This window comes from Psilocybe cubensis, chromosome 13 (genome assembly GCF_017499595.1).
Source record: "Psilocybe cubensis strain MGC-MH-2018 chromosome 13, whole genome shotgun sequence".
Taxonomy (NCBI): domain Eukaryota; kingdom Fungi; phylum Basidiomycota; class Agaricomycetes; order Agaricales; family Agrocybaceae; genus Psilocybe; species Psilocybe cubensis.
This window is the reverse complement of record NC_063011.1, coordinates 914723-932563: the sequence shown is the minus strand read 5'-3', so window position 1 is coordinate 932563 and position 17841 is coordinate 914723. Positions and strand designations below refer to the sequence as shown.

The 17841-nt window shown below is 45.8% G+C and overlaps 7 protein-coding genes across 7 annotated transcripts; 1 reads left to right on the top strand and 6 right to left on the bottom strand.

The window, feature by feature from the left end:
* Positions 1–356: 356 nt before the first annotated feature.
* Positions 357–1925, bottom strand: JR316_0013014 (uncharacterized protein; the record flags this gene model as incomplete). The annotated part of the gene is made up of 1 exon (XM_047898629.1): positions 357–1925. The coding sequence occupies one exon, from the start codon at positions 1923–1925 to the stop codon at positions 357–359; it is 1569 nt and encodes a 522-aa protein (XP_047742177.1).
* Positions 1926–2286: 361 nt separating this feature from the next.
* JR316_0013013 (uncharacterized protein) lies at positions 2287–4020 on the bottom strand (the record flags this gene model as incomplete). Its single annotated transcript, XM_047898628.1, has 1 exon — positions 2287–4020. One exon carries the CDS (start codon positions 4018–4020, stop codon positions 2287–2289), a length of 1734 nt encoding a protein of 577 aa, XP_047742176.1.
* Positions 4021–4776: 756 nt separating this feature from the next.
* Positions 4777–5232, bottom strand: JR316_0013012 (60S ribosomal protein L34A; the record flags this gene model as incomplete). Its single annotated transcript, XM_047898627.1, has 3 exons — positions 4777–4858; positions 4915–5018; positions 5074–5232. 3 exons carry the CDS (start codon positions 5230–5232, stop codon positions 4777–4779), a joined length of 345 nt encoding a protein of 114 aa, XP_047742175.1.
* A 3476-nt stretch (positions 5233–8708) lies between these two features.
* On the top strand, positions 8709–9862 carry JR316_0013011 (Phosphatidylinositol-glycan biosynthesis class F protein; the record flags this gene model as incomplete). The annotated part of the gene is made up of 5 exons (XM_047898626.1): positions 8709–9149; positions 9210–9295; positions 9357–9506; positions 9557–9665; positions 9725–9862. The coding sequence occupies 5 exons, from the start codon at positions 8709–8711 to the stop codon at positions 9860–9862; spliced, it is 924 nt and encodes a 307-aa protein (XP_047742174.1).
* Positions 9863–10208: 346 nt separating this feature from the next.
* On the bottom strand, positions 10209–11130 carry JR316_0013010 (4-nitrophenylphosphatase; the record flags this gene model as incomplete). The annotated part of the gene is made up of 4 exons (XM_047898625.1): positions 10209–10571; positions 10626–10772; positions 10834–10925; positions 10983–11130. 4 exons carry the CDS (start codon positions 11128–11130, stop codon positions 10209–10211), a joined length of 750 nt encoding a protein of 249 aa, XP_047742173.1.
* A 1264-nt stretch (positions 11131–12394) lies between these two features.
* On the bottom strand, positions 12395–13657 carry JR316_0013009 (putative transaldolase; the record flags this gene model as incomplete). The annotated part of the gene is made up of 4 exons (XM_047898624.1): positions 12395–12979; positions 13049–13192; positions 13265–13417; positions 13487–13657. 4 exons carry the CDS (start codon positions 13655–13657, stop codon positions 12395–12397), a joined length of 1053 nt encoding a protein of 350 aa, XP_047742172.1.
* Positions 13658–15305: 1648 nt separating this feature from the next.
* On the bottom strand, positions 15306–16055 carry JR316_0013008 (uncharacterized protein; the record flags this gene model as incomplete). The annotated part of the gene is made up of 3 exons (XM_047898623.1): positions 15306–15548; positions 15616–15894; positions 15948–16055. 3 exons carry the CDS (start codon positions 16053–16055, stop codon positions 15306–15308), a joined length of 630 nt encoding a protein of 209 aa, XP_047742171.1.
* Between the last annotated feature and the right edge of the window lie 1786 nt (positions 16056–17841).

Genomic DNA, 17841 nt, shown 5'->3' with positions numbered 1-17841 from the left:
GTGTCCTTGTTAAATACTACTGTCCAATCATACCCCGACCAGTAAGGTATGAGTCAAATGATACATATCAGTTAAAGCCTCTAAATCTACGTCAATCATGATGCGTATCAATAAGAGACGGTGACTTGCCAAACATGTAGACCAATGCAAAATTGTCCGTTACATCAGCTTTTTGCAAGGTTGGTTGAGCCATGAGTACAGAGTTGCCGTATAAAGTAAAATATGACCCCATACCTATCTGACACTTTGTTACTTGATTAACTGGGTGTTGTCCTAGCATGCCTTTTCCTTGCCCTAGTTTTTCTCCCTAGGGACATAAATTGATTAGTTTCCGGAACTCCGAATTATAATAACAGCTACACACCTAACTGTAGCGTCTCCAACTGCGCACATTTAACCCATATAAGGTTCTCCATGACAGATATGCTATCCATAGCCTTATTATCCTGGTGAGGTTGACTAATACCTCCTGGATTACCGGCACTATCTTTCCACTCCTCTAACTTCTGAGTAGCTTCTACAGAGATGGACATGTCCTGGCTTTTAACGGTCAAAACTTTGACGCCTGCAAGGTGAACAAAGCTATTTCCATCTCTATTAGCAAATTTCGAGAATAAAATCCAGTCCATGAGCCCACTCGGTCTTAATGCATCAATGGTAACCCATAAGTCGCTGAAATGTGGGTCAGACATCAGTTCATAAACTGGATAAAGATCGTCGCATGGATATGGATATCGCGTCATCGATGGACCGTTGGGGGTTTTAATGCTACTAATGTGTATGTAGCGCAATGCAGGGAGATGACCAAGTCGCTTGTACTGAAGAAATGGTGTAAGGTATTCCGAGTTGGCACCTAGTGTATTGAGGTTCGGTAAGATGGAATGTAGAGGCATTTTTGCCATGCCAATGAGGTTTTTATCCGTCATATATAGGTGCTCGATCGATTGATGACGTTCGAAGAACATTAGTAAATCTGGAAATGCGATAGTTAGATCCCCAATCAGTGTAAAGGTCTTTAACACAGGTAGAGAAATGGAGGGTAAGATTTGATTCCAGTCGAATATACTGAACGAGATTCGCTGGAGTGTAAGACTCGTCATTTGCGAGTTTAAAGCCTTCAGGGTGACCGGATACACAGATTGCAGAAGGGAGAGTGCGCCGTCTAGATGCAGGGACTCTAATTGAGGGGTTGGCAAGGAAGATATGTGAAATTTGGGTTTGCGCTGAGTGACAGTAAAAGTTACAGTTGGAGTCGGTGCAGCTAAAGGGCTCTCTCCTGAAATAGGCGTAGAAGGTAACGCAGCTGGAAATAGTGCCAAAAAGCGGCGAAAGAAGTACCGAAAATTGGGCCATATTCCAGTCCTGGACACTGCATGGATACCTTCTGTTGGATGAGATGCAATTTGGATGGATTGACCATTGGAGTGGAATTGGAAGCTGAATGGACTTTGGTCTCCGCTGAAACTACCAGTTATCCTGAGGTGGAGTCCTGTTTTGCCAAAGCATGTTCCCATCACAGCCGCCAGGTGCCGATGGTCACGAAGCGGCTGAATTATCGCAATCTCCACACTCTGTAGGTGCTTCGACTGGCAAATTATGTACCGCAAGCTTCGAGTGTCTGCAGCGTCTAGGTGAGTGGCATGTACTACAAGGTCGCTAAAGGGCCTCTCGAATAGCTTCAAGTTGGCACTGTCTTTGTCAAGTTGGACAGCACTAAGTGGGGAGGCCTGAAGGGACGGTGTAATCACGGCCCGCTGGAGTAGAACCTCAAACTGACGAGATTGGTACTCTGCTACACCGCGCATAAGAGTCGTATAAAACCACCTGCAAGTGAGAGCCAAACGAGCTTGTTCCGGGCCCTCAGATTGATCGAGGTGCGATGCTACTTCAAAAAGCAGCTCCGCAGGCAAGTCGGCGATCCCCATTTTGTGAGATATCCTGAGGTGATGGCGGGAATGTGTCTGGTCGTGCAGAGGTCTCTACCACGAAGCAAGAAACGGGGGCGGATTGTGAAATCGCAGCGCACAAGTGATAATTAATAACAGGTGAAGGGATGAAACTAGTCCCAGTTGACAACGTTGAATGTTCAATGATCCCGTTGCTTAGCACTTTGCGCTTATTTGTCATCCGATGACTTGACCGCTCAAGCTCAAGGTCAAAAAGAGTCAACAAGGCATCAACATGGGACGTTAATTAGTGCGACGCTTTGGACATGTATTAATGGTCGTGTTGAACTACAAGTATATCAAAACAGGCTTGAGAATAACTATTAGTAAATTTAAACTATTATAACGATTGCAGCTGCCATGCACAAATTAATGTGACAAAATCCCTGGTCAATTCACTGGTCTTTTGAGCGTACAATGCGCTCCCTGTAAACGTAAAAACCTGTAAGCCAACGAAAGAGGGAATAAAACAAGAACTGACGAAGCGTATGAAACTATATGTGATTTCCTGTAAATTGGGACACTTTCTCCACAAATATGTCTTCACAATTTTTTCGTCGTCGACTTCAGGAGGACCTCTGCTGGCGGCATTATTGGAAGCGGCAACTTTCTCTAGTAGCTCTAGGGGTACAGTAAAACCAGATTCTCCGATGATGAGTTTATGAATGGAGGGCAACGAACGTGGGCGGCGTATCCGGAAGCGCGAATGACTTTCATTCCAATCCGCGAGCCAGCCGACAAGGTTGGTCGACTGGAGGCACTCGACGCGCAAAATAAGTTTATGAGGTCCAAAACGCGCTAACGCCTCGAAGAACCGTTGTGTATCCTTTTTGCCGACGTCTATGAATTTCTCTCCCTTGTCCTTTGTCAGGCGAACGTCTACTACCATCAGTTTCGGAAATCGGCCACCGCCGCCACGCATAAATGCTGTTAGGTACTGAGGTTTTCCTTTCAAATAATCCAACTCAGGCAAGAACCTTCTGCCTATACCTTTTATCGGTAGCTCGAACACGATTTCAGAGTTCTGGTATAAACACCCAGACAAGTTGAGGCCTGTGATGCGAGGATGCCTGGCAAGGAACTTCCGTAGGTCAGGGTACGCAATTGTTTCGTCCACAGTGATGAAGTTGGATAGTGCGGGGAGATCTATACGCGCTAGAATGACAGACCACTCATACTCAGACAGATTGACGTTGTAGAAGACCAAGTTGGTTAGATGTGGACTTTTGAGCATAGAAAATGTGGATCGTGCAAATGAAGCTCGGAATGGGATGGTGCTTGAAAAAACTATGCCGGTCGCCCTCGGTTCGCCTACAAGTGGAACTTCGTATTTTGGCTTCCTCATGCTGACCAGCACAGACGGGGGAACAGTCGAGGAGGCTGTTATTTGGCTGGAAAATGACTCTTTCGCCAGTAGAATCACGTCAAGCGTACGCTGTAAGGCCATCAATGGATTTGTTTTCCGGCGACGGTTTGCTGCACTGAGTACGGAAACACTGTAATGTTGACTAGAGCGGCGTCTGGTGTCCAAGTGACGAGAATTGCGACGCCCCCCAGATTCCTCTACGACTATTAGTGAAAATGGTCCTGGTTCATATTCCCAGTCGCGCGGATATCCCTTGATCTCTACATCCGCGTCCTTTTCAACGCAGATGTTGAAAATTGTCGCCAATTTGCGCGCCCGACTTCTGGGTGGCAGCCGGGATCCATAAGATTTTAATTGAAGCTTGATCAAATCCACTTTCTTTGCCCGCACAATGAGTCTGTTAAGGCATCGAAGATCCTTGTCGACGTCCGGGAGCTCGATAAATATGGTTTTGAAGAGGGTGTTGTAAAAATTTTCGGGGTTCTCGGGCGGTATACGGTAAATGCGCCCATTATCGTTGGTCAAGATAAGCTTGCCTGCCTGCATCATCTTTTCCATGTAGCAGACCTCGTCGACGAGAATAACTTGAATCAGAGCGTTGTAGATGCTCTTGCAAGTCATCGCAAGATTTGTGACCGACATATCCTCATGCCCAATATGAGCCGAGAGCATAACCAGCATTTCAGTTGACCATCGTTGGATAGACATATCCCTGAGAACGTGAAGGTGGGAAGAAGTAAGGAAGAAGGCTCAGACAACAATACATTCAAGGGTCGAAGTTTTCACCGACGGACCTCTGTGGAGCTGGTGGTTGGGCAGGATAACTCTCTGGAGGTTATGGTTGATGAAAGGATGCTGATGAAAGGGTCGTCTGTCGAGAAGGATGTGCATCATCTGTTGTTTGTTTATTAGTTGCTTCCATCTACATGCTATTTGTGAATCGCCAACTCAACGACTGTTAGATTGATGAAGACAAAGAACCGTTGATCATTTTGACACCCAGCAGATGCACCATTCACCAAAAAAAGTCATTAGCAGAGAGAAAAGGAACATCGTCGGGACTCGAGGCCTGATTGACAACAGGTGCCGGTCAAAGAAGACGGCACAATAATGAAAGAGGGGACTCAAAGATCCTGCCCACTATACTTTAGTTGCAATTTGAGCGTCTAGAAAACTTTGAGAAGACACAACTTAGATTCAGTATACCATGACTGCATAGCAGTCATCTGATTGGCGAAATTTGAGCTAATCGAAAAAGACACGTCGAGGGATAGCGGAAGTTCTTCACGTTCAATTGCAATTCAAAGGCAATGATACAATGAGGACGAAAAGTCGCCTGGATGTAGTCCAACAAGATTTGGTAATGCATATTAACAGCATACTGCGTCATCGGCGAATGTTTTGGAATCGTGAATACATGGATGCGATAAAATCATAGAAGAAACCTCCGAGTACAACAAGTGTTTACTTGCGGGCAGTCTTCTCCTGCGACTTGATAACCTTCTTCACAATCTTGGCCTCCTCCACCAGGAAAGCACGGAGAATGCTATGTAGCATATTAGATCGGGATCGAGGAGCATTAGGGCAGACACCAAGGCTTACCGGGACTTGACGCAGTCACCGCATCTTGATCCACCATAAGCACGCTGCACAGTCTTCTGGCGCTTGGAGATGGTGGCATATTCACGGGGGCGGAGGGCGGGGACCTATACACTCAATAATGAATATATCGTATGCTCCACCAAAGGTTGTACAACATACACCGGGAAGGGCGATACCGCAGTCACCGCATTTGGGGGCAGAGCCGAGCTTTTTAAGGTGGTGGTAAACGAGTTTGCCTCCGGGAGTCTTAATCACGCGTCTGCGGTTAGAGGTGGTGTTGTACGACTTGCGCTTGCGGAGGGTAACACGTTGAGCCATTGCTGAAGCTACAGACAAAAACAAAGTGCGTCAGTAACTCTAAACTTTGCACTCAACATGCGCCGTGATGAACCGATCCCCCGACCTCCCATCTCCTCTCAAATCCGTCATCTGCAGTTCCATTTCCATCTCCAGACCCTAACCATCCCAAAATTTGACCTTCCAGCCCAAACCGCCATAGAATTCCACCAAGTGCACGGAATGACGCCAAACAAGCGGGATGTTACTCACATAGTGCGGTTACCTGCAAATACAGGGTCAGTGAGCTGCATGGTTCAAAAATGCAATAATTTCCTTACCTTGTCTTGAGGATGGCGATGGCGATGGCGGACCAATAATACACATGCTTGTGTGGCTGTAAAACTGGATAGGACCACGGCAACTTCCGAAGCCTCACAGTGCACGTGCTCTTCTGAGTTGACGCGTCATGATAACAAGAACAAATACCATCATTTTGGTCGCGTCGCTGGCGTTAGTGGTCTTGGCAATGTCGTCTTGGTACCTTTGGCTTGTCTTGAGAGGTTTGGAGCTCTCCTTCTAACGATATTTGCACAGTGATTGAAAACATGAAATAAACATTAAGATTTTGGCATTTTTTCCTGTCAACGGATTTTAATATTTTCCAAGTTTTTGGAGAAATACGGATACTAGTAGTAGTAATAGATTGCTATCATTGCGAGAGTACTAATGCGACAAGGCAGCCAGATAGAAGCCACTTCAAAAGGCAGTACATTCCTTATTGCTATTAATAATATGGAAACGGACAAGATGAATGGCGTTCCCTGGTATCGGTATTGACCAATAGGTTTGAGAAGTTCCGATTTCATCGTCGATTGTTGGAAACACAAGGTCCGGACAACCGACACTCAGGGGTGTACATGGTCTCGTCTTCTATCATGCGAGCTGAATGCAGGCAATGACTCCCAACTATCCTAGGACAGGGAAAGAAGCAAGAGACTTGATAGCCGTTTTTCTAATGGTGTCCTGAGAATGCATTGTTCCTATCATTTTTAGAAACATCAGGCCGGGCGACAAGACTTAGCTTAATATCTATTACTAATAACCAGTCTAAAACATTCGTCTATGGACAAAACGGACCTGGTCAGGACCCGAGGCAAAATGGTGAAAAGTTATTTCGTGTGAGTATCTACTCCTTGTGACTCAGACAGACTGATTACTTTTGCTATGAGAAAATTGTCTCGAAAAGCGTTTCACCGAGTCATCGATTCCATTTTCTAACTTTTGTCCCTGGTCATGTGCGATGCGCGAGCGCTTACTATCACTGACAGTGAGAGTGCTGCAACCACGGCGCTTACTCAGATCTCGATGCGGCGGGGCGCAAGAGGCTGCTTAGTGACTAGTATATCACTACGATATGCTGTACACCGTTTGTTCATGTCTAGGCGCCGGAGCACCAATAACTGCAGCCTGCTTTATTCAACTAGAGAAAATTGATACCACCGCTCATAATTCAACGATCACATTCAGATTATGATGGCTAAAGAAGTTTGGTCGGTGAGAACCTGACTCAGACCGTCTTACTACATACATTCTACTCACTTACATAGTTCGTGCACATTCCCAAATGCAAATAGCCGTATTTAAGTATGTAGAGTCACACAATCAGTTTTTCCGCACTTTCTATACATATTAACCCTGACTTGGAGCACATGTTAAAATACGGACCATGGTTGAGTAGAACAGCCCCTATTTCTTCGTGTATCATATGGACATCTGCATAGTATTCCAAACGGCTAAAATAGAGCCAATTTGCATTAGATTAAACTTGCCGCTACCTCCCAAGAGCCTACCAACTCAGTTCTGAACTCAGTTCTTTGATTGGTAATAACATGGACGAACAAGAGCCATATCAATTGCACATCTGAATACAACGGTATTCTTCAGAAACGGGAAGTACCTTTGACAACTCTTGTTTAAGGAGATACGGTGTTTAGTGCTGTTCCGGTTGAATCAACTTTAAATTTTCTAACCGTCATAGCACGCAAGCCAGGCTGTTTTCGCAACTAAAGAAGTATGACAGGCGATGCAAGAAATTTTAGCTACTTTAATAGACCAAATTTGAAAAGCAATGTCCGCTGTTTCATGTGTCCTTTTCATCTTGCGGCGTGGGGAAATGAGTTGAATTTTTTCAATAGTTGCAGGCGATCTGTTCCCAAACAGGTGTCAAGCTTCAACCAAAAACAAACGACCACTGGAACGTGCCTAGCAAGCTATTTTCTGCCCAAGATCATCACTTTGAACAAACAACCGAAGAAACAGGTATCATCAATGAGGCTGTGAACAACTACCTCATTGGTACAACATATCTCCCCCCTTGCCACTGTTATAGTTATTCTCTGTGATTCCTTCCGTAGTAGTGGGCAGGAGTTCCTTCCAAGTTCTGAAGATATCCTGTTAATTACCGCACCTTGATAACAAGTATCTGGGGCAAAAATAGTTTGAAGCAGGAAAACTGACTACCTACTGTTGGAGTCATTAAATCGTGGGCGATTGATTTTGTTGCGCCACAACTTATACGCCTTGGGTCTAGGATTGAACTTTGACCACCAGTTTGGTAAGCTACATCAGTCGTTTCCGCATTAACATCGACATCAAACAAGAGCTCAAATGAATGATTGATTTTTGCATTGAGGTTCTATGTGGAGTCTCGAGCTTTGCCTCTATTTTGCTGTGGGATTTTGCCAGAGTACTATCTGAGATAATATATGAACAACCAGGCGGAACGTGCGTATCAGTCTAAGTACAACAGAAAAAATGAACATAGGGGGCGGTGCGTATCGAAAGCTTGCGCAGGAAAGACTGCAAAATCGCAATAGTGAACAGTTAGCCAAGTTGGGTTTCGAAGGACTTCACGATTGGCCGTTATTTTAGCAACTAAAAAGCTGATAAGAGAGAAGCATTCCTTCCAGACCGGGATAACACCGAGAACATATCAGACTGCGCATCATACATCCCAGAACAGTGGGCAGTCGAGTGGGAGGACGGAGAAAGATGCAAAGGCTTGCAAAGGCAAAAGGTTACTGGACACTAGACATGAAGGGTTAGAAACACCGACGCCGCATGTCTAGAACACATAGAACGATATGACAGTTCCGATTTAGCTGTCCCCTCTGAGACATTCAATTAAGGAAGAGGCACGGTCATGTCCATGTAAACACCTCGTTGACTTTTGAGCGTACTGGCCGGCGAAGGTGGGTAAACAGGATCAAGGGGAAGGAATGGAAGGGAAGTAATTTCGAAGTAGAGTCAAAGAGGACTCCCTCAGTCATACACATAGGGCAAACGTTCCAAGAAACGGAGAACACAGAGCATTCTCAGTGCGCCATGAGTGGTGAAAAGAACCTTTGCAACTTCCCCGGGTACATTCCAAAACAGATGCCGGGCCGGGCATCAATTCGTTGATTACGTCATCCACGCATTCACCTCCGTCGCAGTCGTCACTGGCTTGTCCTCTCATGACAAACAGCAAACGCAAGGTGAATGCCAAAAAGACACCGCCGAGTGTAACCAAGAATGTCCCAAACTCCAAGGATCTAGGTGTATACGCACCTCTGGCCATGCCGATGACTTCGTATATCTCCAAAGTTGGCGTCCACACTACGCTTTGGATGTTCGTCGCGCTCTATCTCCCACGGACAAAGTTTTTTCTAGGGGAGCTAGTCGACTTGGAATGGGGCGAACAGAACCAAGTTTCTCTTGATCAGCCACAGCATCCTTTCCTCGATGCGTTGACCGTCAATCCTGCGTCGACTTTGATTTACATTTGCCTGGGAGCCGCTATTCTTCAGATGATGTGGGCCGGTACGATGAGAGACTGGTGGCTGAAGCTGGGAGTCCGCGGCTCAGAAGATGAAAGACGGACAGAAATAGCGCTACTCAATCGTCAGAAATTCACGGTGCGTGACCTTACACCTATTATCGTCTAATTTTCGACGAGGTCTGAGTTGGAGCAATAGATAACCCGGAACGCCTGCGCTGCGACCATAGCGGCCTCTTTTTTTATTCACTTTATCCTAATATTATTTGGAGCACCTATCACAAGGTTTGGGCGTTATTTTTGGTCTTGGATAGATGAAAGCTCACCGTGGAATTCTTTTTTGCAGTCTGGTCTTGAAAACATACCTTCTTTCCCTTTTGATATCTATAATAACGGTCTACCCCCCTGCTTACACCATTGGGATTTCAATCACGGGCAATAATTCCGCGTCTATCGTTAATAGGTGGACATGGGTCAGATTGTTCACAGAGTTCCAGTGAGTCGGCCAAGTCGTTGCCCATTCGTGTTCCTGACCGCGTGCTACAGAGTCCGGAATCCTGTTGAACGCAACTTTGTTTACTCTGAGGTTGGGACAGTCGTTGGTTGCTGGCTTGGCATCATTCCTCTCGCTCTTGACTGGATTCGCCCGTGGCAGGTTGGTCTCATGCAAATATGTCTCTTTAAAGTGTCGTAATCCCAACTCTGATTTCATAGGCCTGGCCCTTAACCCCCGCATTCGGTGCCATTGCAGGTTACATCATCGCAACATTATCAGCGCTTACCGTTAGCATCGTTGTACAGCTCGCCGAAGATCACAGACGGGCACAAGACAGCTTAGAAAAATCAGAATAAATGATCGATCTTGGACATCTGTGCCCACTCTATCTAAACGTTCTACAACTAGCCGCTCTAAGTTCGTACAATGCTCTGGTACTCTTTCATAGCACAGCACGCAAGTCGCCTAAGGACTCCGTTACAAAATCTGGAACAATTGGCGAAGCGCTGGGTCCGGAAATTTCATCTTCCCGCGTTATCCCTATATGAATCATCAACAAAAAGTACTAGACTAAGTAAGTGTACGAAGTGTTTCAAACCTGTGAGAACGAGCAGTGTTGCTAACCCGCCGTTTTTCCCGAAGAGAATGTCTGTGTTTAGTCTATCGCCGACCATGATTGTCCTTTCGGGATTAAAGTGCACTCTAACCACGATCGTTAATTGAATCATTCATCGCAGCAGGGAAACTGGTGACCAACTTAGCTTTGACACAATCTAGCATGGTATTTGACGGTTTTCCTGTGCAGACAGGGCTTCTACCAAGAGAAAATCTCAAGGGTGCGCTGATGGAACCTGCTCCTGGAAGTAAGCCGTGTGCGCTAGGATATGTGCTATCCTCATTTGTCGCAATGAAAAGACAGTCTGGGTTCCGAGTTAAATATTGAAAGGCCTTTGAGAGCTTCGTATAATTTATCTGTGTATCCAGGCCACAGACAACGGCGGCCACATCGGGATCAAGAACGAAGTCGCCCAGACTGAATGGTGCGAGCGTATTGTCCGCGGGATCCTAGATAGTCAGAGATGTGAATATGAGCTATGTCGGGAAATTTAATATAATGACCGTGCCGCCAATGAAGTTTACACCCTCGTCCCGAAGTTCTTCTTCTAATCCTCCTTGACCAATAACATAGACCTTTTTGGTCTTCGGGATTTTGACAACTGAAGACAGGTAAACAGCAGCGGCATAAGCCGATCCATAAATTTCGTCCTAAAAAATATACAGATCAATGAATTGAATGGAAAGTTCATAGGACTGCTCTCATACTCACGACATGAGATTCAACCCCTAGTTGGTCAAATTTGGTCTTGTAGCTCTTCCTAGATTTCGTGGCATTGTTCGTGACAAAGACTATCTTCTTATCTCAAATGGACATGTATGTTAATGATTGACCATTAAGATAAGGAGTCCAGTACTCACTTCGACGCCTTAGGATATCTAAAACCTCAACGACTCCTTCTATCAGATGATCTCCGCGCCATAGAACACCGTCGCAGTCAAATAGCCATGTATCATAGCTGTCCAAAAGCTTCTCATAATCCTCCTTGGATGAAAGTCGGTTGCTCATGGTATAAACGTACTTTCCAGTGTCAGGTATTGAAAGGGACCGTGGTATATCGTCGTATCAGTTAGGATCTTGAATTTGCTGGACCAAAAATAAAATTGATTCCAAGTTAAATCCGATCCGAACTCCGATAAGGCGCCAACAAGGAATTGCAGGTTGCTTTAGAGGCTGGTATTTTTTCTGGTAGTGCATATTAGCTCTGTTTAGGTTATATAGTACGTCAGATAGCGCAGGCGCGTTGAGATACGTCGTTATTGTGTTTGTGATGAGGTCTTAGGGGACTGTTCAGTGTTAAAACCGAGGTGGCACTCGTTCTGGCACGGGCCGAAGACGGCCGAATGCCGAGTCTAAAGATCAAAGGGGTTCCGAGGCAGTACCATCACTTTGTTTCTTCCGACACTCGATGCAGTATTTTCTTACGATTTCACCGGCCTACACGCAGCTCAAAAACACTACTCACATCTTTGTTCCGCTTATCTACACTCAGCAGTCAGCCTCGTCCGGTGCCTTTGGAATGGATGATTGAACTTCCGAGATGCAATACTACGTATATCGCCTTTCCAATTCAATGGCTGTCATCTACCCCTGGACTAACAAGATCGGATCTTTATATGCAACACAACGACTCCGAGAAACTCAACTTACTGGGAAACACTGCTTCTACGAAACAGAACTACGGTCTTTGCTCGTCTGAGATATCGCCAACGGATACGTCGTTATGACTCAGACAATTCTCCTGGGCACTTGCTTTTTTCAGCCTTCAGGACTCCTGAGGCTACCGTCTGTCCTTCGATTTTGCGTCACGAGTACAATGTGATCTCCATCATGACAACCTTCAGACATTGCAGCTATTTTCCGGCGGTCGTCGATGTTCCACACGCCAAGACCAGGGAATCTATGCTTCGACGTTATAATTTGACTTTTATGGCAAACGACAATGCTGGCTTTAGACTTCCCACCTTGTCCCCGACAGAGGTAGCCTGTGGCGACGTCAGTTTAATCGCACAAGCCCCGTGCATGACAAGGGAATAGTTGCGGTCGTTTTGTGTTTATCACAAAAATCGAATCGTCACAACGCCATGTGCCAAATGCCGACCAACCGTAGGCGGGACAATCCGATTATATTCAAAAGATAAATCTGTTGCACTTGCATGTGTGTGTGTGAGGGTCATGACCGAATTTCTCACAAAACAAAGTTTCTATGGCTTATTGGATTTTTCCATTTGGTGTGATGGAACAGGATGGAATGTCATTGCAAGCGTGATATTCAGAATACTTCATCCAAGTCATCATCGTCCTCTTCTTCTGCAGGCGCTCTAAAACACCATTCCCTTGAAACCTCTTTCAAATTGCCGGCTTCGCTCCGCCCATTTTTGGACTGAGTATTGGCACTAGGACTCCCTGTGGTAGGACCTTTGGGTGTTCCCTGGAAAGTAATTCGCAACCTGGTACTATTGCTTTTCGTGGTATTCTTTGGCGCTCGCCACAAAAGGATATTTCGTACTTCTTGATGGAGGTTGTAAAACTTGCTTAGGTCTAATGCATGGAACTCAAACTGCCTGACGAACTCCAACTCCACGTATTGTTCTATAATGTCCATCTGGCGCTTCATCGTTTGCAGTCCGTGGAAAAGGACACTATTAATCGCACTTCTTGTTGTCCCAGAGAAGCCTAGTGCACCACCTCGTGTTAGAATATTTACCGGATTCGCGTCTTGGCCACGCTGTTTGTCAATATTATTTGGTCCCTTCACCAAAGCGATGGGAACACGAGCACCGCCTTTTAATCGTTCTACCTGCTCTGGCGAAACGCATACAGCAAAACATTCGCTTAACTGCCCTACCTCTGACATCTGGACGTCAGAAAGCCGAAAAAAACATAGATCAACATTTAATTTGAAAGAGGTTAGAAGCGCCCTGACATTTCGAAACGAGGTGGCGATTGCTCTGGTTCTTATTTCTGTCCTGTTGAGGTATTCGAACATTGACTGGATTTCTTCAATTCCTCCCTGACAACTTGACATATTTCTGATACCTTGTTGTTTATCCTCAAAAGATTTAAGGACCTATTTTTAACACAATTAGTCGGGGCACTCGGCGTGCCCGCGCGCTCAAGGATACAAAGCGATTGCACTCACGGGTCCCACGGGCACTGTTATCATCGTGGAGTTCGCCGCTACACAGGCTTCAGCATGCTTCAAGCTGCTCACTAAGTAGAGATTGATCTTATTCTCGTAGTCCATCGACTGAAGTCTCTTGGTGGCATGCATACCATCTTCAGTCGCGGGTATCTGCCGAATAATTCCGACTCAGACCCCGGACGCAGTTAGGTAGGCTTTAAACACAGAACAGATACTCACGCTGACCATGATGTCTTTCTTCTGCACACCCTTTTCCTTGAACAGGGCATACGTTCGTTGTACACTTGCTACTAATGCTTCTGCATCGTTGTGGATTCGGGGATCGATTAAAGAAATGTGCGGCCCAGGGACGCGGGCACGCATTTCCATTCCAAGTTCGACGAACTGCATGGAATACACGAGGCATTCAGTTGGAAAAAGCCAGAGTAAACTTTAAGATTTCGGTCCGGATTCAGCCTCACCAGTTGTTCAAGGACCCTCAGAACATGTTCTTTTCTGGTACGGGTCGCGTTGGTCGCTGACTTTTCTCTACAGAAGCATTAAGTTTGTCCAACAAACGAAAGACGCCAACACCGACTTGTGCCACCTGTCCAACACAATCTTAGTGGCCGCCCAGACATGATAATCCAGGTTTTTCTCGGCGACCGCCTGAAGTATTGCCTGTAAGCTGAGCATTGTTCCATCAGGATCGTTCATCGAAAGCGCTATAAATACAGAAGAGACGGTAAATTAAGGTCCATAGTTCGTTCATAACTGTCGTCTCTTTAGCTTACTTTCCAGGTGCAGCGTGTCAGCTAGAATTATCGTTTCCCGGGAGGCTAACTTCTGAAGCAATGTCTCGCTGCCAGTACCTTGTTCTAGAAGGTGGCCTGGCATAATAAATCACTGATGAGTGGAGATTTTTGACTGACAGTCTGTAGGAGGAATAATTTATTAATGTGTATAAACACGCCATTATAAGTGACTGCCTTAAGAAATGCCACAGTGGTCCAAGAGACGACTTGCTGAATGCAACCTTTATGTTCAGACAATGGAATCCATGACGGCGTTGGCCCATCATATCTATATGCCTTTTTGGTCGAATAAAGCCGAAGGATATGATTATCGTAGCACTTGACAGCCACCACGCATGCGAATGCCACAAAAAACATGGCCTCTTTATCATAAAATGGTCAGAAGCCACTGACCATGGCTTCCAAAGGGCATCCGATTTTCTTACTGGGCGCGGACGATGTAGGAACAGCACTATGGCGCATTGTGAGCAAATTCTCTCATCGTTGCTTCCACTTATACATAAGAATTTGCGGCCTACAAAAATATCACACTTGATTGTGTATGACTTCTGTACCATGTTGCCGTTATATGCAGATCTGCCCTCTTTAGGGTTTCTGATCTTCTCTGTCTCACGATCACTTAGACTTTTCTCGTTCTTTCGTAAATGAACTTACGAAAGCGATATTTATTACACAAGCTAATCAGAGTCGTTGCGTCGAGTCGTAGCATGCGCCAAGTGCCAAGAGCTGAACAGATAAAAAAGATGATTGTGAATTATTGTACGACGGTAAAAAAACAGTAAAAGCGAAGGGTATATTCTAACGAAAGCATAGACGACACCATAACCTTTTATTACATAGAAATACAAAGACATTACCGGTGTAGGTGTGATCTGTCCGATGAGTATGTACTGTTCCAATCCATTCCGCTGTGACTCTGACTCTGACTCTGACCCTGACTCTGCCCGTGATTGTTGGAGTACGAGTAAGGCATTGACGAGTGGTGACTCGTCTGACTTGCCGTCTGGAAGTATAGGGTTCAGTATAAGGAAGATGAATGGAAATTAGGGACTGACACTGTAATGATCATCCTCCACCTTAACATAATGACCACCATGCGAATAATTTGACATTGAGTGGTGGCTTGATATGTGCGAACGATGGTCCATAGGAAGGTGCGAGGAACTTTGCATTTGAATGGGCTACAGAAAGAAAAACAATGATCACTAGGATCCAAGTCCCCAGTATAAGGCACCCCTAGGGTACTAATTGTAAGGAAAAAGACTCGCCGAAAATGGAGGACTCGAGGTGGCACTCGACCCCGACGGTGTGTTAGGCATCTGGAATGCTGGAGCGTGGAGGTTGAATAATGAGCTTTGGTTGCTGGTACTATGGTTTGAACTTGAACCGATGCTATTTCCGTAGTGGTGGGAGAGTGGTTGAGGGATGGTCAAAGGGGGCGGTGGTCGGGATGTCTCGTTAACGTGCGGTGGTGTGTCGCTAGGGCTCTAATAATATTCGAATCAGTCCGCCTCCACCGTCGTCGGGATCGTCAATGATGACCAAGAAACGTACAATATAAACTCCGTCCTGCTTGCGGCGTTTAATCATATAATCGCGATCGCTACTTCGCGAGTCCTGGTAAGAGCCAATTGATGGACGTCGCCCGGAGTCGGACGAGAGCGACCTCGAATTTGGGTCCGTCAACAATCGGCGAAGCTCATCGTTCTCCTTCTGCAAACGCGCATTCTCCTGCTCCAGTTCCCGAATCTTTAGTAGCGGTGGTGGCAGTGATTGAATTTGCTCCGTGGTATATCCAACAGCAACCTGGAGCTTGGTCACAGTTTGCTCCAGCTAAGAACGCGTGTTAACGACTTTTTCGATGTTGTAGACCGAGAACGACATACTTGATCTATGTAGGCCTTTCGCTTTGCTCGATGCCTAGCTTGAGCTTTAGCATTACGGCTGCGCTCAGGGCGCTCAGAGTGTGCCGTATGGCCAGTAACAGACGACATGATAGTAACGTAAAGGATGGTTTGGGGAATGGGGATCGGGGTTTGGAAAGAGTTATAGAGGACGAGACTCCAACTTATATTCGCGGTCTCTAATTGCAGCGCCCATTCCTGGGTTTTATGAATTCCATTTTGAATAGGTTTCGAGGGTTGACTTCCCGAGTTGTTCGCCCTTCTTCGATTTGGTTGCAAGGCTCTGGATTAGTTTGACCCTGCACACCAAGCTGTACCGTAGTATCGGGTCACTATGGATCGGGTCCTGCCACACTTACAAACCAGCGATCTTCTTGTTCTGTTTATCTCCAAATACACATCAGGATCAATGCTCTTTCTCTGACGTAGCATTTGCATCTAAGCTAATTTGGCCATGATGCTTCGCTGAAAATGGGATATTTGCTGGGACAAAACGGCCCTGCCATCGGCAGCGGCAACTTGCGGCAATGGTGGAACATGAGCGCCGTGCCTGATGCCTGGAGGCTTGAGGGAGTGATACTGTTGATCCCCGATCAAAACTAAAAGCTTCCGTAGGTTTGTCCAAAATGAGTGGCCAACCATGTAGAGATGTCTGCTTTCGCACTCCGCGAGCCCCCATCTTCTCCTGTCTTTGCCCGTCAAAGAATTGCAGTCCAAATGGTTTAGTGGCGCACATCTCTCTACAAATAACTCTGTCCGAGAACGATTATACATGTGAGTATACTGAACATTGTCAACCTTGTAGAGGGCCTCGGAAACCATGGGAAACCCAATCCGCCAATCGTTTTTCTTCGCACATATCCGAGCTCTCTTGTCAGGTGAGCTTGGCAGTCAGATGCCTCACACACTCTCGATGGCCCACAGTGAATATTGAATTCAGCTGCGTTCAGGCATGTAAATCACTTCCGGTCTATAGGTTGTCAAGGCATATTTCGATTCATATCATCTTTGCCTCAGTATCTAGTTTGAAGTAGTCATTGATAGCCCAGAGCTTAGGGTTAGATTTGAGTAAATTAGAAAGAGAGCATTTAGATATCTGAACTATCAATGATCCCGACTTTCGAAAGGCCTGTGCAAAGTTGAAACCCATGGTGTCTGATATCTTTAGCATCTATGTGATCTGATCTTAGTACAAACTGCGTTACAGCCATCCATGGCCAGCCACAGACCGTGGTCTCAAAAATTCAAGCAAAGGTAATCCAAGAAAATGTATTTTAAGCTGCAGGACCTTTTTGTCCTTATTCCGTATAAAACTGAAGCACATAGGCTTGCGTGTATGTCCGGGTATCACGGCACTTCGATAAAGCAGTTGCCTTTGCAGAGCCTGTGCAAGGCTGCTCTGTTATCAGATTGACGTGTACGAAATATGTACAAAAACCTTACATGCAGAAGCGCCCGCCGTAGTACGCCACGGGAATATCCGTTCAACAGCCAGGAGCCCGGTATGTACATCGATTTTGAAGAAAATAGGTAGAATTTATTAACAATCTGCGTCTGACTGGCATATGGAGTCGAAGAATACTATCGTTTACTTAGCACGCCTGCCTACCTCGGGCAAAAAAACTGCAGCCCACATAACGGCAATTAAAACAGCCCTTCTGAGCGTGTTTTATTACGATATCTAATATTAACTTAAAACAAGCAAACCTTAAGACCTGAATGTTCCTCGAGACCGTCGACATGGTGCGAATAACTCGGAGGAACGGGGCGATTGAATGCGAACGCTAGCTTAGTAAGGCTAACTGGGTGATTGTTGCCCAATACCCAATATCAATATTAATCAATGCTCAAGGGATAGATCGGTGAGTGAGAAAGA